Source organism: Pocillopora damicornis, chromosome 12, assembly GCF_964200805.1.
Source record: "Pocillopora damicornis chromosome 12, jaPocDami1.2, whole genome shotgun sequence".
NCBI lineage: Eukaryota > Metazoa > Cnidaria > Anthozoa > Scleractinia > Pocilloporidae > Pocillopora > Pocillopora damicornis.
The window spans coordinates 18,767,992-18,790,470 of NC_142681.1; the positions used below are offsets into that span (position 1 = coordinate 18,767,992).

General features: G+C 40.3%; 1 protein-coding gene and 1 pseudogene across 1 annotated transcript in view; one reads left to right on the plus strand and one right to left on the minus strand.

The window, feature by feature from the left end:
• Nucleotides 1-22,271, minus strand: part of LOC149036854 (uncharacterized) — a 23,301-nt gene extending 1,030 nt beyond the window's left edge. Inside the window, exons 1-9 of the mRNA XM_089189028.1 lie at nt 17,938-22,271; nt 16,938-17,033; nt 16,291-16,372; nt 16,000-16,052; nt 7,905-8,000; nt 7,252-7,333; nt 6,961-7,013; nt 4,001-5,244; nt 1-3,793 (exon numbers count right to left, since the gene is read on the minus strand). The exon at nt 1-3,793 is cut by the window's left edge and continues 1,030 nt beyond it. Of these exons, the coding sequence (XP_089045154.1) occupies nt 1-3,793; nt 4,001-5,180 (4,973 nt within the window). The 5' untranslated portion in view covers nt 5,181-5,244; nt 6,961-7,013; nt 7,252-7,333; ... (3 more) ...; nt 16,938-17,033; nt 17,938-22,271. The remainder of the gene's footprint in view (nt 3,794-4,000; nt 5,245-6,960; nt 7,014-7,251; nt 7,334-7,904; nt 8,001-15,999; nt 16,053-16,290; nt 16,373-16,937; nt 17,034-17,937) is intronic.
• LOC149036855 (uncharacterized) lies at nt 10,399-12,927 on the plus strand (annotated as a pseudogene).
• Nucleotides 22,272-22,479: the final 208 nt, after the last annotated feature.

Consider the following 22,479-nt stretch of genomic DNA (forward strand, 5'->3'; position numbering starts at 1 on the left):
TGAGTAACTCCTAATGAATCATAGCTATCAGCGGTTTGTGAATGTTCTTCACCCAGGACTTTTAACCTGATATTCAGTGCACGCTTGTTTGACTCAAGGGCTGACACAAAGTCTCCAAGTGAATGTTGAGTAACTCCTAATAAATGATAGCTGTCAGCGGTTTGTGAATGTTCTTCACCCAGGACTTTTAAGCGGATATTCAGTGCACGCTTCTTTGACTCAAGGGCTGACACAAAGTCTCCAAGTGAATGTTGAGTAACTCCTAATGAATGATAGCTGTCAGCGGTTTGTGAATGTTCTTCACCCAGGACTTTTGACCTGATATTCAGTGCACGCTTGTTTGACTCAAGGGCTGACACAAAGTCTCCAAGTGAATGTTGAGTAACTCCTAATTCATGATAGCTGTCAGCGGTTTGTGAATGTTCTTCACCCAGGACTTTTGACCTGATATTCAGTGCACGCTTCTTTGACTCAAGGGCTGACACAAAGTCTCCAAGTGAATGTTGAGTAACTCCTAATTCATGATAGCTGTCAGCGGTTTGTGAATGTTCTTCACCCAGGACTTTTAAGCTGATATTCAGTGCACGCTTCTTTGACTCAAGGGCTGACACGAAGTCTCCAAGTGAATGTTCAGTAACTCCTAATGAATGATAGCTGTGAGCGGTTTGTGAATGTTCTTCACCCAGGACTTTTAAGCTGATATTCAGTGCACGCTTCTTTGACTCAAGGGCTGACACAAAGTCTCCGAGTGAATGTTGAGTAGCTCCTAATGAATCATAGCTGTCAGCCGTTTGCGAATGTTCTTCACCCAGGACTTTTAACCTGATATCCAGTGCACGCTTGGCCGACTGAAGGGCTGACACAAAGTCTCCAAGTGAACTTAGAGTAGCTCCTAATAAATGATAGCTGTCAGCGATTTGTGAATGTTCTTCACCCAGGACTTTTAACCTGATATTCAGTGCACGCTTGTTTGACTCAAGGGCTGACACAAAGTCTCCAAGTGAATATTGAGTAGCTCCTAATGAATGATAGCTGTCAGCGGTTTCTGAATGTTCTTCACCCAGGACATTTAACCTGATATTCAATGCACGCTTGTTTGAGTCAAGGGCTGACACAAAGTCTCCAAGTGAATGTTGAGTAGCTCCTAATAAATGATAGCTGTCAGCGGTTTGTAAGTGTTCTTCACCCAGGACTTTTAACCTGATATTCAGTGCACGCTTAGCAGATTGAAGGGCTGACACAAAGTCTCCAAGTGAATGTTGAGTAGCTCCTAATAAATGATAGCTGTCACCGGTTTGTAAATCTTCTTCACCCAGGACTTTTAAGCTGATATTCAGTGCACGCCTGTTTGACTCAAGGGCTGACACAAAGTCTCCAAGTGAATGTTGAGTAGCTCCTAGTAAATGATAGCTGTCAGCGGTTTGTGAATGTTCTTCACCCAGGGTTTTTAAGCTGATAGTTAGTGCTTGCTTGTTTGACTCAAGGGCTGACACAAAGTCTCCAAGTGAATGTTGAGTAGCTCCTAATAAATGATAGCTGTCAGCGGTTTGTGAATGTTCTTCACCCAGGACTTTTAACCTGATATTCAGTGCACGCTTGGCAGACTCAAGGGCAGACACAAAGTCTCCAAGGGAATGTTGAGTAACTCCTAGTGAATCATAGCTGTCAGCGATTTGTAAATGTTCTTCACCAAGGACTTTTAACTTGATATTCAGAGCACGCTTGTTTGACTCAAGGGCTGACACAAAATCTCCAAGTGAATGTTGAGTAGCTCCTAATGTATCATTGCTGTCAGTGGTTTTTTTCCCTTTTAATTTGAGGAGCAGTCTTACTCCAGAGAAATGAAAATTGAACCGACCAGTTGCACCAGTTGGTATGGCAGAGTCAGATTCCGTCAGTATTTGCAGCAGTAAATTACTAAAGAATTGGCTGGTTTTATCAGTGGAGATGTTCTTTACTGCTTGACTCACGAGAATGAGAACTTCGGTTTGAAGTGGCTGGTTATGGGTCAGTCTGGTTTCGTTTAGATGTATCCTGTCTTCTTCTCTCCTGGTTTCATCGATCTGCGGAATTACTACTAAGCCCATGTCTCCCATTGCTTTGCATTCATCTACTGCTTTTTTGTAAAAGTCAAGTGACTTTAACGGGTTCCTTTTGGAATTTTGATAAAGAGCAAGAGCTTGGAGAATAATGAGCTTTAGGATTCTGTGCTTTGGAGTTGTCTCCATTAACGAAAGCGCTTCTTCTAAATGTCTCACTCCTTCTTCAACTCTCCTGATAAACATTTTGTACAATCCTTGGTAAGTCAAGAATTCTCCTTGCAATTCTGTGTCTTGGATGGCAGTAGACCACTGAACCTGCTTATTCACCGACAGCAGCCTCTCCGTCTCTGCAGTTGCGCCCATAACCAAGCTACCATACGTTTTCGACAGAAGCAGTCGTTTGTGGACAGGGTAAAGCCAACTGTGATCATTGGCTGCCTTTATTGCTGTTTCGTAAATGATGTCAATCATAGTATAATCTTGCCAGTAAAGAAAGCAGAGATACATTTCAGCTTTGATCAAAACTTTGCAAACTTTACTGACCGTTCTTTCCTCCAGGCAACCGTCAATTAGACTTTGAACGAAACTTTCCTCTTTCTGAAAAAACTCAAGGAAAGCCGACATGGAACGCCCTGTGAGAAACTTTTCAGTTAGCGTCTCGAAGAGGGAAATATACAGTTCAAAAAAACGCACTTTAGCGTTGAGAACCATTTCTTTCATTTCGTTTTCCCCTTTTTCCAGTATAAATGACAATAACAGCTTATGGATGGAGTATTTCTCAGCTTTGGTACTCGAATCAATGAGGGATTTTCGCTGGAGTATCTGCAGCATTCTAGCAGCTTGAATTGTTTTCATTCCTAACACAGCTGATGCGACACGTAGGTCAAAGTGGTTGGGAAGAATGCAAAGTGAGATCAATGCTTCTCTTTCCTTTACGGAGAGTCTCTGAAAAGAGGCGTCAAAAAGATACTTCAACCTCTGATTGCTGGGATAGTCTGGGTTGTCCAACATTTCTAGAATATTATATGTGGTACTCAAGAACATGTCAACAGACCCACTTGATGTTTCGGTAGCATCCCCCGAAATGGAGGAACACAACAACTTCATGGCCAATGGTACACTCCCGCAAATCTGCCTAACTTTTATACAATCAGACTTACTCACTTCTGGAAGCAGTTCTTGAACAAGTTTTGAAGAGGATTGCTCATCCAGCTCTCTAATTCTTAAAGCATTGTGTCCTTTGAAGCGCAGATTTAAGAATTGACATGGTTCCCTTGTGGTAAGAAGAAACGTTACCTTATGGCTGCAATTGAGAATTTCTCCAATTAAATCAACAACTTCCTCTTTGACGTTCGGAAGGCCACTTTCAAAAAGATCATCGGCATTATCAAGGATGAAAACGAAGGGATTTGCAATTTGAGCCAAAATTGAGCAAAGTTCGTCATCTGCTGTCAAACGCTGGGATGCTGTCGCAGAATGCGTAAACAGTCCAAGAAATCTCGACGTTAGATCACTCTTTAACCTTAGGCCACGTAACGAAATAAAGTATACCGGCAGGCCTTGCGCTTGGAGGCGATGTCCTATGGCGATTGCAGTCGACGTTTTTCCGAACCCTGGCGAGCCCCATATGGAAACGAGGCGAGTGGCTTCGTTGGTCACGTGAGCAATGACGTCGTTGCACTCCTCCTCGCGCCCAGTGAAGTGAGGAACCATTGAGGGAAGATTTGATTTTGGTAGAGTGGGCTTAAACTCTGCGACAAAATGACAGAATTAATGTGAGAAGTTTGGCTTCATTAATTAAATGATGATAGGAAGAGTGGCCTTCAAATTTTCTGACTGCTTTATTGAAGACTATCTGGTAGTTCTTCCCTTAATAGATAAAAATCGCAAAAAAACATTATCTTGTTGTTCCTGCGAAAAGAAGTAGTCTTTAAGACAAACAACAGCAGGCCTATTACCTTGTTTCGTGGTCTTTATGGTGATGTCATCAATCTTTTGGTTCAATTCAGAAAGTCTCTGACTCATTTCTTGTTGGGGTACAGATGATGTTGCCAACTCCAACTGTTTTCTCAACTCCTGAATCTCTTCTTTTCTTTCTTGAGCTGCTGATGCTGCATCTTTCTCTCTTACTTGGTTTGATTGCTCCATGTTAGACCTGATAGTTTCTTTAAGCTCCAACGCCTCCTTTCTCATTTCCTCATTGTGCCTTTGCAACTGGTTCTTCAACAGTTGAATGTCCTCCTTCCTCTCTTTGGCTACGTGTGCTGTTTCTTCTTCTCTTGCTCGCTTCGATTGCGCATTATGAGACCTGATAGCTCTTTCCACTGACTCCAAAGTTTGTTCTTTCTGTTCTTCATTTTGCATTTTCAGCTGTCGGAACCCTTCTTTTATCTCTGTCACTGTCCGTTCTGCCTCATCCCGCCGCTCCTGGTTTGCTTCTGCGATATCAGACATCATACCAATCAGCTTATTTTCTACTCGATCTTTGAGGAACACATTTTCAGCCTGGCCCTCTTTTCTGAACTCATCCTCGAGCTTGCGGACTTTTTCTATTGGGAAATCTGCCTCAGTTAAACTTCCAATTGTATTCACACAGCTGGATGAGACACCAAGGGCTTGGAACGCGTCTTTGGTTAGTTGGATGTACATGTCGAATGTTGCTTTTGAGATCTCGGAGCTCGGTGAGTGGCAGAACGCATTTCGTAAAAGTCGCAGTTGATCGATTGCCAAAGTAAATGACTCAGCATCGTTCCCAGTTGAGCTGATCACAGAAGTATGGAAACCTCCGGGAGGGAGTCCATGGGGTCTCACGAACAAGTAGCTGAGTGTTCTCTGATTTCCACTGCCGTCTGGCATAGAAAAGGACTTTGCGAAGATGGTGGCTTGGAACAAGGCAGTACAATCCCAGTCATCACACGGAAGATTATTAGGGACTTTAGTTGATCCACCCTCTGTGGCAAGGAACAGATTCCGCACGGCAAGGGAGTCATCCCAGGGCTGGAAACCAGGAAGATGTCTCAAGGTGTTGTCCCACCTAGTTTTGAAGGCTTGACGTAATATCTTTGGAAATTCATTAATCACGACAGAAGCGAACTTGAAGTAATTTAACTGTTCGTTTGTAAACGGCTGTAGAGTCATTACTGTTACCTTGTTATGACGAGCAACGATGATCTCAGTACATTCGGAGAGATTTCCCTGGGGTCTGTAATAAAACAGTTCTAATTGAGAAAGGGACTTCCTCACTAAAATTTGGTACACTGGGGGTTGCAGCGAAGCCAGTTATAAAAAGGAGTTTATTAGAGATACCTGAAAAGATTTAATCGAGGATGGCTCTGAGTTTAGGAAGGAGAATGTCTTTCACCGCTAATGGTAAAATAATTACTCAGCGATTGAAAGCAATCCTAATTTCTCGCATCACTGTAAATTTTCTCAGCCCTTAACTTGACCCCTACATAAGAGAACTACAACAACAAAAAAAACTAAGGGGGCTAATTTCTAAAGAAATTGTCGTGCTGCATCGGTGGGAGAGTATATCAGGGTAATTTAGCACTATTAACTGAGTTGATAACGTAAATTGGTCACCTCAAAGTGTTTAAAAGCTGACGTTTCGAGCGTTAACCCTTAGTCGGAGCGATTGGCTAACGCTCAAAACATTAGCTTTTAAACTCTTTCCGGTGGCCAATTTACGTTATCAACTCAGTCGATAATACTAAATTAACCTAAAAAAAATTAGCCTGTGGTGCTCCTCTTGGAAACAGAGAGCTTACTGTCCCCTTGACAGTCTCGGAAGCGCAGAAGGAAATAAGAGTGCCGCTCTCGCTGAAAGCGGTCCTCTCGACTTCCCGTTAGAAAAAATTTTCTTTTATTTTTTTTTTAAGAAAGGGAGTAAGTAACGTTGCTAGACCACCTGTGTGGACGGCGATCAAAAGTGTAAATTTCACAGATTTTGTCCAGCGCGCAGCAACTGCGATAATATAGCTCACGGAATTCAATCTTGCTACAAGTTACAAGATGTATTCAGTTAGTTCACAGACAAAATATGGAAACTTCACCTGAAATTTTTTCTTCGACCTTAATTTTCATATCAAAAGTTCACCATTTTGTACGAAAGAATTCTCAAATTGCAGGCGTTCATCGGGCAAGTTTTGTTCATTAATGAAGCCAAAAAGCATATCGGTACATAGTTTATACATCAGTGAGGTCACCGATTGCCTCAAACCCGCGGGTATATCTCTAACTTTCAACCACCAACATCTTAAAAACAACGCAAATCCATGTGTTTGCTAAATTGCGCTTGTGTCAAAGAACATTTGCATAACTCTGAAAATTGACTAAGATCTCCTTTTCACCTTTCAAACTTCGTTTGTTTTATCTCCTACATTGAATTAGAATCGAAATTTATTAAAATGGACTGAGGAATTTTACATTTTACTGAGAATTTAATATTTTAAAATGTTTACTTGATTCATGGAAAGCAAAGATTCTAGTAGCTGCGGGCATTTCAGCCCTGATTTCTGTCGTAGAATACCAGAAAGATAATTTCACTTTTTACAACCCGCGAAACAGGTTATATGACAAGGGAAAAATTAGCATAACACGTCACGCAATACATTAAGCTGGGTTTGTCCAGTTGATTTTGATAATCGCACGGAAATCTGGAGTTTGTCGCTCAAAACCGTTGTGGTCCATAATAGCGTAAAATCATTAAAGAAAATTCTTTTTTTCAACGAGAAGTCCAGAGGACCGCTCTTACCGAGAGCGGCACTTAGGGTTTTTGTTCAAGCTGCTTCCACTACTTTCGGGCGTACCGTCGACTCCTTCGCTTCTCAAATGCTATTCATTTCCGAAAGCATTTTTTAAAGTAATATCCGACAAACGTGCACATAGGTTGTCTAAATAAAGTGCAAAGATGTCTCACCTTTTCTTGTCTGAATCGGAGTGAACTTCCCTTCTCGTTTACAACAGCTTCCACTACGAAGGAGTGAAACAACAGCGTATTAGTGTAAGAAGAAAAATTTGCTAAAACTTAGGCTCAGTAAAGGCCACTTACAGCATCGACAACCGAGGGAAGGGGTAGGCTACTAACGAAGTAAACGTTCTATACGGGTAAACTCCACTTTGAGGTCCAACGGTTTTTAAACGTTTCATATTTTTGGACAGCATTGACTCAACAAACATGTGATCCAGATAAAACGCAGAAATAACTCACCTTCTCTCGCCTCTGTCGAAGTGAAAGATCGGCAGCGAGAATGGATTCTTCCCTTGTGTATGACAACTTCCGCAGGGTCTGGCTTCAACGGCAATGTAAAATGTGTGAGGAAAAAAGTGGTAAGGATGCAATACCGCCGAGGAACTGCTCTTGGCGGTATCAAGATTGGGGGGTGCTCTAAGAATTTCTAGATGAGAAGGTTCCGTCGAGGTCTTTTACAATTGTAGAAAAGGCATCCTTTTCGTACACTTTCCACAAAACATTTGTACCCCTTTAAAGCCTACTTTTGAATATCAAACCGACAGATTTCGCAATCCGTTAAAAAATCCGAAGCCTGGATAAGGTCCGTCTAATGGGCGGAGCCTCCCCATCTGATTCATTTTATGAAATACCTCACAACCCCCTTCAAGATAGAAGTGAATTGTCTGGCTGGTTCAAATAAAATGTTAACGATTAGCTTTTATTTTTGGCCTAAGATGTGAAGAAATACTTCTCTGTCTCTCAGGTCGTTGATATTTAGGCGCATCTCCTAATTAACTTACAAAATTTAAGCTGAATACGCCGCATGGCGAGCGAGGGAAAATAGTCGGTTTACCAATTTACTGTTCTGATTGGGAAAGTAACAGGCAACAAAAGGGAATTTATTTACTCACCTTTACAATTAAGAATCCGAAGTCGTTCGGAACTAAAAAAATCTCTGAGTCTTGGTAACGAGTCAAATACTTGAAATACGCAGCAGAGAACACCGCCTAAAGAGAAACGGGATGGGATGAAGCGACTCATGACTAACGCCCGAGGCATTCGAATTTAAGCAAACAGAGGTCACAATGTTTTTCTCGCGACTTAGTATCTTACTTTACATGACAAATAAATAAAGAAGGATGTTTTTCATCTCGTCACAAGCATGGAACAAAGAATAAATTCTGTATCCTCATGAGGAATCGAACCTCAGACCTTCGGATTCCGCGCTACGATGCTCTACCACTGAGCCACAGAGACTCTATGGTGAGCGAGGTCTATTACGAAGTTCATATGACACGTGTCCTGCATACTACTAGGATCAACAATGTCGATAGCGTAATGTTTGTAGATTCTTTGTCCCACGTTCGTGACAAGATGAAAAACATCTTTCTTTAATTCTTTACCGAGCTCAAAACTTACCATCTCTCTTATTTCTATCTTATGATTTATAGTTACTATTGATTTTAGAATAAAACTGTGAGTTACAAATCGTGACGTTTGAACTGCTGAGTGCTTCTAAACATCGACTTAGTCAGGCGATGAGGTCGAATGATTACACGTCAATACTTATGTTGCATAATAGGATAATGGTTAACTGCCATTGCTGCATGCATTTTGGCACGCCTTAGTTGTATTTAAACGTTTATTTTCCATCAAGACGGATTTAGTAATTTAAGTTTCCTCAGGTGATTCAAATTTTTTAATTTTCTCGGTTTTTTTTTGGCGCTAATCACGAAAAAACGCAAGTCAAGAGGCGAGGAACGAGGGCCCCACGCTCCCCTCGCTCGCGGGTAGGATCTAAGCAGTACTTTTATTATGCTAGGAGTTTAGCCATAAAATACATTCTTCAAACAGGCTCAAATACATACGCTGATGATTCATGCGTCGCGTTTAGCTACACGTGAGAACTCACTTCGCCTATAACTTCGAGCCTTTCACAAACGCGCACGTGACATATCCAGCTTGTTTCACACGTTATACGTCACGCTTCGATTATATCGAGAGAACACAATAGTTATCACGTCTTTTAAAGATAAGCCACAGTTATCCAGCCACTGGTGTTTCGACAGAGTTCTCTTTCTAAGCCATATTTATTCTCAAACGGTAGATATTTAGAAAGAATTCTGTACAGTAAAGAGGATGATTATCTTTACTACAAGAACGTGAACGCGAGCAATCGAGATGGCCGCCTAGTACAAATAAACAAAAACAAATCTAATGGCGCTTTAACCCTATAATCCCTAAGAGTGACAAGGTTCTAATTTCTCTTTACAATCCTTCCCTTGAATCAAATGTTTAAGTCACGAGAATAAAGGAAATGATCAGCAACTAACGAAGCTCGTGATGGTTTTACAAATTCTCCTTGTTAAAACTGAGGAAATGTATAAAGAACAGTATGGAGAATATGCATAATGATGTTAGGGTGTAAAGGGTTGAGGCAGCTACAGTGACGTTTGACACGGAGGAGGTAAAGTATTGATTTAAGCAAAGTCAAAGCCAAACTCATCAAAATCAATCACTGAAAACAATTGAAAACATCATAAGCAGCCAATGAGATCTCGAAGTAGAAACAAGCAAACTACCTGGAGCGCGAAAAAACGGTACTGACTAAGACGTAATTGGTCAAGTTTTGAACCTGTTTCGTTTAGAGGATGGTGAGAGTTTTCTGGACCAGTCACAGAGCAAAGTAAAGCAGGAGCATGGTTATGTTGGATTATTTTTAACACTCAATTGAAAACCACTCAAGTAAAATCATATCAATAGCTTATCAGCTGAATGAAGCCAACATGTCTTTACTATGACACAGCACTGGGTTCCCGGTATTTTGCCGTAGGCGCATCCGTTGAAAAGTTTTGATTTCAGAAAAGTAAGATTGAATTTTCATCACTTTTATAGAGTTAAGTACTGCTCAAATTGGGACGAGTTAAGAGTATGGAAATTTCTTCATAAGACGCTTCCATTTCGCAAACAAAAACACAAGATATATTCAATTCCATGGTGGGTTCACTAGACCGTTTCAACATTATTACAAGATTTTGCTACGATGCAATCTCTGCAACAGTACTTAGTATACCAGAAAATGTAACTCAAACTTCAAAAAGGATGGAAATCATAACAGTGGACATCACCGCAGCTGCATTAGATCTAGAAATATGACTAATGAATAGAGAAAGATTGAAAGAAAAGGAAGATGTGTTAAGGTGTTGTCCCACCTAGTTTTGAAGACTTGGCGTAATACCTTTGGAGATTCACTGAGCACGACAGTCTCACGACAAAAGCGAACTTGAAGTAATTTAACTGTTCGTTTGTAAACGGCTGTAGAGTCATTGCTGTTACCTTGTTATGATCAGTAACAATGATCTCAAAGTATCTGGAGAGATTTTCCTCGGGTCTGTAATAAAACAGTTCCAATTGAGAAATTACGCGAAATAAAACTTTCACACAAAGGGAATTCTTCACTAACATTTGGTACATTGGGGGTTGCACCGAAGCCAGTTACAAAATGGAGTTTTTTGACACACCTGAGAAGATTTAATTAAGAATAACTCTAAGTTTAGGGAGTGGAATGTCTTTCATCGCTGATGGTAAAGTAATTACTCAGCGATTAACAGCAATCCTAGTTTCTCGCATCACTGTAAATTTTTCTTAGCCCTTAACTTGACCCCCACATAAGAGAACAATGCAAACAAAATTAAGGGGGGCTAATTTCTAAAGAAACTGTGGTGCTGTGTCAGTGGGGGAGAGTATAATAGGGTAATTCAGTATTATCACCAGAGTTTATAACGTAAATTGGTCACCGTAAAGAGTTTCAAAGCTAACGTTTCGAGAGTTAGCCCTCCGTCAGAGCAATTGGCAATGGCTAACGCTCGAAATATTAGATTTAAACTCTTTACAGTGGCTAATTTACGTTATCAACTCAGTTGATGATACTAGATTTCCCTTAAAAAAATTAGCCTGTCGTGCACCTCCTTGCAACAGAGCTTACTGTCCCTTGACAGTCTCGGAAGCGCAGAGGGAAATAAGAGTTTATGAGGAATCTTGGGATGTCCCGCCTCGCTGAGTTGCATAACACCTCCAAGTAATCCTTTTTGAAACTCTTCATGATCAACCTTTCTCTAACATACCGCAAAGACGAATAGTTAGCAAAACTTTGAACGACTGGAGTCAAGATTTGAGCTTAGGTCTGTGTTTCATTGGAACAGAGAAGCTTCTGTAGAGGCAAGTCATATTTTCTTGCGTGCGAATGAGCACACATATGCCGGCCGGCAAGAACGGAAGCTACCTCGAGTCTTGTTTCGCCAAGAGTATATATATCGGTGTTAGAAGTAACAATAATGATTATAATAATAGTAATGATAAAACCGCGAGGGTTAGAAATACCAAGTTGAGATCTGGCGCGGGATAACCTCTCTCCGGCTATGGGTCAAATAGCATCTTCACCAATATGAGTAGTAGAAATACAAGGAATTCATACCGCATCGCCCTTCGTGCGGGTCATCAAGGAGCGCGTCCTTCAGTGAGTGGTCAGGCTGAGGTCGAAAAATTGGCTACTAATCTACCCCCTCCACCTGCAGTGGCGGCCAACCCAACTGGGAGTCTCTCCCAAGAGGGTCCTTCCTCACCGGATCGGGCAGGTAGCAACACAAAAAGAACAAACACCAGACAGAAATGGACACGAGAGGATTACACTGAAGTCATGTTTTGCTAATATAGGGCAAAGACAGGCCTCAGTGAAGGTGTAACAAAAGATACATACAGAATATGGAGGGAAAGAAACCCAAGTGAAAGGCCCAATGTAACAGACAACGCGGTGATGAACCAACGAAGATCTTTTGAAAAACAAAACAAACTAACAAGGATTGAGCGAGATAACATCAAGGAACGGATTGAAAATTAATTAACTGTACAAAACAACAAAATAGATAGCGTAGTAGATGATGCGTTTGAAGAAAACGCCAACAACCTTTATGAGGCAACAAAATGAAGATGAGGTGGGACCATCCTATAATCCATCTGAGATCGAAGACTTAGTTAAAGAAATTAAGAGCTGGCAAGGACTGAATGGGAAAACATCAGAATGACAGAGGGGTCCCTTCTATCCAAGATATCAATGAACAGAAAAGTGAAACTGTTGATCAAACAAGCAAACTAAGCAATTCAACAGGTAGCAGAAGAGGTACTCAACCTCAATAACATCAACATAATACAATATGTGACTGCGAAGGTAATATCTGAAATGATGGATAAAATGCCAAAAATCCTAAAGACAAAAAGTAGTAAACAGCCACAACTAAAATGGAAGACAAGAAAAGAGAATCAAATTAAAATCATGAGAGCTGAGCTGTCGATACTAACAGACATGGTCCAGAAAGGTGAAACCCAAAAGATCTCCAAGAAAAAACATCGAATTAAAAGTAAATACAAAATAACAACAAACCAAGAACTGCAAACAGTAACAGGGTACCTCAAAATGAAAATTCAAGCAAAAGCCCAAAGAATCTGGAGACATGTAAAAAGAAGTAAACAATTCAGTCAAAACCAGATGTTTGCAAACAATAAAAAAAAGTTCGTCAGAAACCTTGGTAAAGAACAGATGTCAGTTGAAAAACCACTTAAGAAAGAAGCAACAGAAATATGTTGGTGTTTCATCTTAGAGAACAATGGAGTACAACCATTCAGCAGAGTGGATAAAGAGAGAGAAGCAGAAACAGAATACCAACCATAGGAGGACATAAGCCTAGATGAGTTGCAGACCGCTATAAAGAAAACAAGCAACTGGAAGTCATCAGGCCCTGATGTGGTTCCTAACGTCTCGCCCAAACAACTCACAGCACGACATCAACATCTGCTGAATGCATATAACCAAGCAATAGAAAACCCCGAAATCTGCCTGACTGGTTCACAACAACAGAAACATACTTAATACCAAAGAACAAAGACACAGATAACCCCAAAAGCTATAGACCAATTGCCTTCTTATCAACATCCTACAAGGTGCTCACATCCATTTTATCCGAAAGAAGCTACACCCATATCACAAAGAATTGTACATTACCGGAAGAACAGAGAAGTTGTGTCTGGAATTCATATAGATACAAAGACCAACTCCTAATAAATAAAATGATCATAGAAGAATGCAAAAAGAAGAAAAAGAACTTGAGTATGACTTGGACAGATTACAGAAAAGCCTATGACAGGGTCCCTCATAGTTGGATACTAAAGACTTTACAGATGTGCAGAGCTAATGAAAAAACTAATCAATGAACAACTGGAAAACTACAATGAGGCTATCTTACAATGATGGATGTATCATAACGGATCAGATCAAGATCAAAAGAGGGATCTTTCAAGGAGATTCATTCTCGCCTCTGCTATTTTGCCTGGCCCTTGTGCCTTTAACATCAGAGCTGGCTACATCTGGGTATGGTTATAAGATCAAAAACGCAAGTGCTCCAATCAGCAATCTGTTTTTATATGGATTATCTCAAATTTTACAGCAAGAACGAAAACGAACAAGTCGGAGAACTGAAAATAGCTAAAAAAGTCCATGATGTCCGTATGGAATTTGGCCTGAGAATGTGCCAAAGCCAGTTTCAAGAAAGGTAAACTGACCTCAACTGGAAATATAGTAATAGATAAGGACACAGAAATACAAGAGTTGGGCCAGGAAGGTGTAAATAAATACCTGGGTGTAGATAAAAGTGATGGTATCCAGCATAGCAAAATGAATGAGAAGATAAAAAAACACATAACAGGAGAGTAAGATTGATCGTAAGAACTAGCTCGATGGAAGAAACAAGATAGAAGCTATCAATAGCCTTGCATTTTCAGTTGTGCATTATAGTTTTGGCATTATTGACTGGAAAATCTGCGAACTGAAGAAGATTGACACAAAAACACGCAAACTTTTGAACATGCACAAGATGTTACATCCTAAAGCAGATGTGGAAAGGCTGTACATCTCAGGAAAAGAAGGAGGACGGGGCCTGATTGATGTAGAAGCAGCATTCAAATCAGTTACAATAGGGCTCAATCATTATCTGAGGCACAAAGAAGGGCAATATCCAAAGCAGGTGCTTGGACATGAAAGATATAAAGCCAAAAATTTAATAGCAAGGAATGCTACTAATTTCAAAAGGGAAATAACTGCCAGAGTTTGAGAACAGAGAAGAAAAATCAGCCTCGGAAAATGCTGAGGCCCTAAAACACATACTCAAGTCTAAGATGAAATCCATAAAAGAAGAAAAGTGGAAATCAAAACATTGCATGGCCAGTATCCCAGGATTCTAGAGAAGCTTCAAGTTGACACAGTCATCACCAACAAATGGTTGTCAAGTAATCTGAAAGGAAAAACAGAGGGACCTTCTTGTCGCAGCTCAAGACCGGGCAGTAAACGCCAGAAACTACAAGAAAGTAATATGAGGCCAGCAAGTGGACAGCAAATGCATAACGTGTTCGCAATATGAAGAGACAGCTAAACCATACAGTATCCGGATGTGAGGCCTAGAACAGAGTACATCTCCAGGCACAATAATGCTGCAGCATATCTCCATTGGAGTATCTGTAAAGATCACGGTATCGAGATTACAGACAAATGGTATCAACATGAGCCAGAGACTGTGATGCACAGTAAAGACGACAACATCACCCCATTATGGGATATGTCAGCGAATACTGACAGAGCTATAACAGCAAACAGACCAGACATCGTAGTTAAAGATTCAGTGAATTCCCCCCTACAAACTGATTGATATAACTGTTCCATCAGATTGAAACGTCGCTCTGAAGGAAAAGAAAAAGAAAAGCAAGTGCAAAGATCTAGAACTAAAAATACAGAGAATGTGGCTTATGAAAACCGTAGTGATCCCTGTGGTTGTTGGTGCGCTTGGTACATGTAAAGAATGGGATGGTGGAAAACGTAAAGAAAGTATCACAAGCAGCCACTGTGACAGAGATTCAAAAGATCTGCAAGCTGGGATCTGCGCAAATCCTCAGAAAGGTGCTTAGTTTATGAGCAGAATGATTGACTTGAGTGACTGATGCTCTAGGTGCATGGTTTGCGCTCGGCTGATGCACAAAAAGAACACCAATAACAATAATAATAAAGTAAACACATTGTGCAATACTTCGACTGCTTAAGGAACAATTACAGCTAAAGAAAGTACCACAAGAGCTCAGAGTGACGTGAAGTGAGTACTCTTTGTAAAATCACCGATCAAACTATTCACTTTGAGCCCCTGTGCGGAAAAATCAGTAAAGTTTGTTGTTTTTCGCAAAAAAGGTGGCTTAAATCAAAACCGAACAGATTTATCTTTGCTATGTGATCTTAACGACGAGGAATCTGTGTTTGGTTTAGATCTACGAAATAGTACTCGAGGCATCACGCAACTATTCTGGAATGTAAAATAAGTCAACCTTGGCTGGCTATTTAGCATTTAAGTATGGTAACCGTAAAACTGGAACGAGTCAGTGTCTTTCTCGTCTCGCCCCAATCCCTTTTTCGTCCACACCAGCCCCAACTTTTGGTTTCCATATTTGCGAACAGTTCGTTGAGTAACATTTTGGAACATGCATGAGAGCAAAGACCGATGACTGATAGTTTACAACCATTGGAGTCTTTTAGTTGTTAATTTGAGGAGACACAACAGTTCTAATAGAATTTTGCGTCAGTATGGTATGGGGAGATCCAATAAACAAGTGATCATATCCTCTTTCCGCTTGTCGGTGTAGAATGTCAAGCTGAGCTTTAGGGCGTAAAAGTTCGGTTGAATCAGAATATATAAACTATTGCACAATCGCGAACGTTTTAAACTCCCCTATAGGCGGACAGGCTCGATTTCAGCTGATAAATTGTATTAAGGTTTTTGTTCGAGCTGTTTCCACTACTTTCGGTCGTACCGTCGACTCGTTCCCTTCTGAAACGCTATTAATTTCCGACAGCATTTTTTACAGTATTGTCCGACAAACGTGCCCATATGTTGTAAATAAAGCGCAGAGATTTCTCACCTTTTGTTGTTTCAGTCGAAATGAACTTCCCCTCTCGTTTACAAAAGCTTCCACTACAAAGGAGTGAAATAACAGCGTATAAGTGTTGGAGGCAAAATTTGTTAAAGCTTAGGCTCAGTAAAGGCTACTTACGGCATCGAAAACCGAGGGAAGGGGTAGGCTACTAACGAAGTAAACGCACTATACGGGTAAACTCCACTTTAAGGTCCAACGGTTCTCAAACGTTTTATATTTTTGGACAGCATTTACTCAACAAACATGTGATCCAGATAAAACTCAGAAATAACTTACCTTCTCTCGCTTTAGTCGAAGTGAAAGATCGGCAGCGAGAATCAATTCTTCTCTTGTGTATGACAACTTCCGCAAGGTCTGGCTACAACGACAATGTAAAATGTTTGAGGAAAAAAAAAGTGATAAGGATGCAATGCCGCCTGGAAACTGCTCTCGGCGGTTATCAAAACACAGGGGTGCTTGAAGAAGTTCAAGATGGGAAGGTTCCCGTTGAGGTCCGGACCCCTACTCACTCTTACAACTGTAGAAGAGGCATCCTTTTCGTATACTTTCCACACAAAAAAATTGTGCCCCTTTTAAGCCTATTTTAGAATATTTAACCGACAGATTTCGTAATGCTTTAAAAAATCTGAAGCCTGGAAAAGGTCCGTCTAATGCCTCCCCATCTGAGTCATTGTAGGAAATGCCTCACCCCCCCCCCCCCCTTCAAGATAAAAGTGAATCGTCTGGCTGCTTCTATTTTTGGCCTAAGATGTGAAGGAATACTTCTCTTTGTCTCGCAGATCGTTGATATTTAGCCGCATCTCCCAATTTACCAACAATATGTAGGCTGAATACGCCGCATGGCGAGCGAGGGAAAATAGTCGGTTTATTAATATACTGTTCTGATTGGGCAAGTAACGGGCAACAAGAGGGAATGTATTTACCTTTACAATTAAGAGTCCGAAGTTGTTCGGAACTACAGAAATCTCTGAGTCTTGGTAATGAGTCCAATACTTGAAATACGTAGCAGAGAACACCGCCTATAGAGAAACGGGATCGAATGAAGCGAAAACTGCCTGCTTTGTATTGCAATTATTTATTTAAAATCATAGCATGCAAAACTTAGAGATGTCATTTGAATGAATAACAATAAAATAAAAAAAATAAGGCACTTGTTGATGTACGTAGTTTAAAATGTTACTGTATGTAAACTGAAACGAAACGACCAATTACGACGAAACTGTGAATTACAGATCGTGACGTGTGAACTGCTATGCGCTGCTAAACGTCGGCTTAGTCAGGCGATGAGGTCCAGATCTCTGGAATGTAGAATAAGATAACCTTTGCTGGCTATTTAGCATTTAAATATGATAAGCGTAAGACTGGAACGAGTCAGTGTCTTTCTCGTCTCGCCTCAATCCCTTTTTCGTCCGCACCAGCCCCAACTTTTGATTTCCATATTTGCGAACAGTTCATTGAGCAACATCTTGGAACATGCATGAGACGAAAGACTGACAACCGATAGTTTAAAATCATTCAAGTCTTCTTTAGCCGTTAATTTGAGGAGACGCAGCCGTGGTTCTAATAAAATTTTGCATCAATCAGAGCATGGTATTGACAGATCCAATAACGTGTGATCACATCCGCTTTCCGCTCGTCGGTGTAAGATGGCAACCTGAGCTTTAGGGCGTAAAAGTTCGGTTCAATCAGAATATATCAACTGTAGCACAATCGCGAACATTTTAAACTCCCCTATAGGCGGACAGGCTCGATTTCAGCTGATAAGTTGTATTGAGGTTTTTGTTCGAGCTACTTCTACCACTTTCATGCATACCATCGACTCGTTCCCTTCTCAAATGCTATTAATTTCCGACAGCAGTTTTTACACTATGATCCGACAAACGTGCAAATATGTTGTCCAAATAAAGCGCAGAGATTTCTTACCTTTTCTTGTCCAAATCGAAGTGAACTTTCCCTCTCGTTTACAACAGCTTCCACTACGAAGGAGTGAAACAACAACGTATTTAGAGTTAGAAGCAAAATTTGGTAAAGCTTAGGCTCAGTAAAGGCTACTTATGGCATCGACAACCGAGGGAAGGGGTAGGTTACTAACGAAATAAACGTTCTACACGGGTAAACTCCACTTTGAGGTCCAACGGTTCTCAAACGTTTTAGTTTTAGACAGCATTGACTCTCCAGACAACTTCCACAGGGTCTGGCTACAACGACAATGTAAAATGTTTGAGGAAAAAAGTGGTAAGGATGCAATACCGCTCGGAAACTGCTCTCGGCAGTATCAAAACCGGGGGTGCTCTAAGAAGTTCAAGATCACAAAGTTCCCTTTGGGGTCCGACCCCTTATTTACTCTTACAACTGTAGAAGAGGCATCCTTTTCGTACACTTTCCACAAAAAGATTTTGTGCCTCTTTTAAGCCTACTTTTGAATATCAAACCTACAGATTCCGTAACCCTTTTAAGAAACTGAAGCCTGGAAAAGGTCCGTCTAATGGGCTGAGCCTCCCCATGTGAGTATTTAAGGAAATACCTCACCTCCCTTCCAGATGAAAATGAATCATCTAGTTGCTTCAAATAAAACGTGAACGATGAGCTTTTATTTTTGGCCCAAGATGTGAAGGAATACTTCTCTGTCTCGCAGATCGTTGATATTTAGGCGCATCTCCTAATTAACTTACAACATTTAAACTGAATACGCCGCATGGCGAGCGAGGGAAAATAGTCGGTTTATCATTTTACTGTTCTGATTGGGCAAGTAACAGGCGACAAAAGGGAATGTATTTACTCATCTTTACAATTAAGAACCCGATGTCGTTCGGAACTAAAGAAATCCCTGAGTCTTGGTAACGAGTCAAATACTTGAAATACACAACAGAAAACACCGCCTAAAGAGAAACGGGATGGGATGAAGCGAAAGCTGCCTACTTTGTATTCGGGAACAAACAATATTTCAATCTCATGACTAATGCCAGTGGCGTTCGAACATAGGCAGACAGAGGTCAAAAGGTTTTTCTCGTGACTTAGTATCTTATTTTACATGACAAATAAAGTAATCAAGTATATCAAATTTTGTTGTTGTTCCGTCAAGAGCTCTTTCCATGTTGCGCATAGCCATGATTATTATGGTCAGATTTAGGCTTGACCTTTCTAAATAGTTATCCTTCGTACAGCGGACGCTCACATTTGAACACGGACTTTTTGTGACCGAAAAGGATACACTCCATAAATGAATAGTAAATCGTTTTTCTTATGGTTTATAGTTACTATTGATTGTAGAATCAAACTGTGAACTACAGATCGTGACGTTTGGGCTGCTATGCGCTTCTAAACGTCGACTTAGTCAGGCGATGAGGTCGAATGATTACACGTCAATAGTTATGTTGCATGATGGGATAATGGTTAACTGTCATTGGTGCATGCATTTTGGCACGCCTTAGTTGTATTTAAACATTTATTTTCCATCAAGATGAATTTAGTAATTTAAGCTTCCTCGAGGTGGTTCAAATACTTTTATCTTCTCGTCTGTTTGGCATCAATCGCAAGAAAAACACAATTCAAGAGGCGAGGAACGCGGGCCCCACGCTCTCCTCGTTCGCGAGTAGGACACAAGCAGTACTTTCTCTTGGTGGTGCACGAGTGAAAATTAATTAATTCAAGAAATCAGCCATAAAATGCACCATGCACTGCAATTTTTTTGACTGTGCTTTTTCCATGAATCTTCTTGACTGCAATAGTTTACGGTGGGTATCTACGCATTGCGTACCCATACGTTTTTGAATAAATATCATGTATCTAGAGATTTATACATTGTGTATGGGCTACAGGTCAGAGGTTCCTTGCACCTTTTAAAAATCCTAAGAAACCGTAAAAAGTTTTTATTGCGAATTCTAATTCATTTTAAATTTTATATTTTAATTTAGTTAATTATTTATGTGTGGATTTATTTTACTCTTCTATTGGATTAGTGAAGAAGGTAATCCTTTTAGAAACTCTGCATGGTCAACCTTTTTCTAGCATACCGCAAACAAGAACAGTTAATAAAACTTTGAACGACTGGAGTCAAGATTTGAGCTTAGGTCTGTGTTTCATTGGAACAGAGAAGCTTCTGTGGAGGGGAGTCATATTTTCTTGCATGCGAATATGAACACACATATACCGGCCGATAAGAACGGAAGTTACCTAATGTTTTGTTTCGCCAAGAGTTGTTACATCGCTGTTAGAAGTAACTTTCTGCTGGTTAAATATTAATAACGATAATGATAATATTAATACTGTAAACACATTTTGCAAAGCTTCGACTGCTCAGGGAAGAACTAGAGCTAAAGAAAATACCACAAAGAGCCGTCAAGAACTCAGAGGGACGTGGGGTGAGTACTCTTTGTAAAATCACCAATCAAACTATTCACTTTCAGTCCCTGTGCGGAAAAATCAGTTAAGTTTGTTGTTTGTACGCAAAAAAAAGGTAACCTAAATTAAAACCGAACAGATTTATCTTTGGTGTGTGACCTTAACAACGGGGAATTTGTGTTTGGTCTAGATCTACGAAATAGCACTTCACACATCATGAAACTATTCTAGAATGTAGATATGGTAAGCGTAAGACTGGGACGGGTTAGTGTCTTTCTCGTCTCGCCCCTAATCCCTTTCTCGATCGTCCACACAACCCTTAACTTTCGGTTTTCCTATTTGTGAACAGTTCGTTGAGTAATATCTTGGAAACAGGCATAAGATAACAGGAATTCTATCTTGCTACAAGTTACAAGATGTATTCAGTTGGTGCACAGACAAAATATGGAAACTTCAACTGAAATATTTTTCATACCGGCGTGATTAGAGACCCTTTGATTTGCATATCAAAAAATTCACCAATTCGTACGAAAGATTTTTTAAAAATTTCAGGCGTAAATCGGGCAAAAAAGGCCTATCATTGCATAGTTTATACACCAATGAGGTCATCGATTGCCTCAAACCCGCGGGTATATATCTTTAACCTTCATCTTAAAAACAGCAGCGCAAATCCATTGTTTGCTCAATACTGCCCTCGTGGCAAACAATATTTGCATAATTCTAAAAATTGACCAAGATCTCCTTTTGACCGTTCAAACTTCGTTTGTTTATCTTCTACGTTGAGTATTTAAGGTTTTCATATCAACTGAGTTGAGAATAGATGCCGGGTTGTCCTAAAACGTTGCGTAAATGTGATCGGTCGTAACGCTTGCGCGCTTACGTGACTTACAAAGTAAAACAAAGTTGATCGGAAGGCGCCCTCTAGATAATTGTCGTTGAAATATCAGGTCATGAACTACGCACAGTGTAGAGACGATCAAAATTAAAGAATAAAATCTGGCACTCTGGTCATTACAGACATATCGCGTTGCTTAAAAAGACACACAAACAAGTTAAAATACATTACAGTATTATTTACATAATAAGATAAATGAAAAGAATAACTCAGTTCTGATTGGTTAAGATAAATGCAGTTTTCAGAAGAGGGTTAATTCAGTTCAAAGAAGTAACAAACCAGACTGAACAATTCTTTAAACTGTTTAGCCGGACTTTGAACTTTCTTGCGCCTTAAAGATGTGAAGATATCATTGTATATTATTGTTTTGATCGTACGCGGTTGTTTTGACCGAACGCACAATTTTATTCTTCATGTATGTTATTAATACGTAATCAAATGATTTTTCTCCTAGATTTTAAAACTTTAAAACGACATACGATGAATCCTGGCAACTGGAGAATGAGTTCAGTTCAAACGCTAACGAACTTTGACAGCTTTGAAATGTTTTAAGCGGATGCAAAAATCGAGACAAAATTTGTCCTTTGAATTTGTAAAGAGAATTCTGCCGACTGACTGTCTGCCGGTGCAGATAGCCCAGGTAGTCTCCTTACGAATCAATTTTTAGTGAAATAATCGCCATGACACTCGAGAAATTGAAAATACATCACCCTTGTAATCCGACTTACAATTAAAATTCCGAGAAACTTCAAGAATTGGAAAACAACTTAACCATATTTGAAACATGCGTCTTAGACCATTTTCATGGCCAAAAATAAAAGAAATTTTTTTTCTGACGGGAAGACGAGAGGACCGCTCCTAGCGAGAGCGGCACTCAAGGTTTTTGTTCGAGCTGCTTCCACTACTTTCGGGCGAACCGTCGACTCCTTCGCTTCTCAAATGCTATTAATTTCCGACAGTATTTTTTACAGTAATATCCGACAAACGTGCGCATATGTTGTCCAAATAAAGCGCAGAGATGTCTCACCGTTTCTTGTCTGAATCGAAGTGAACTTCCCCTCTCGTTTACAACAGCTTCCACTACGAAGGAGTGAAACAACAGCGTATCAGTGTTAGAAGCAAAATTTGGTAAAGCTTAGGCTCGGTAAAGGCTACTAACGGCATCGGCAACCGAGCGAAGGGGTAGGTTACTAACGAAATAAACGTTCTATACGGGTAAACTCCACTTT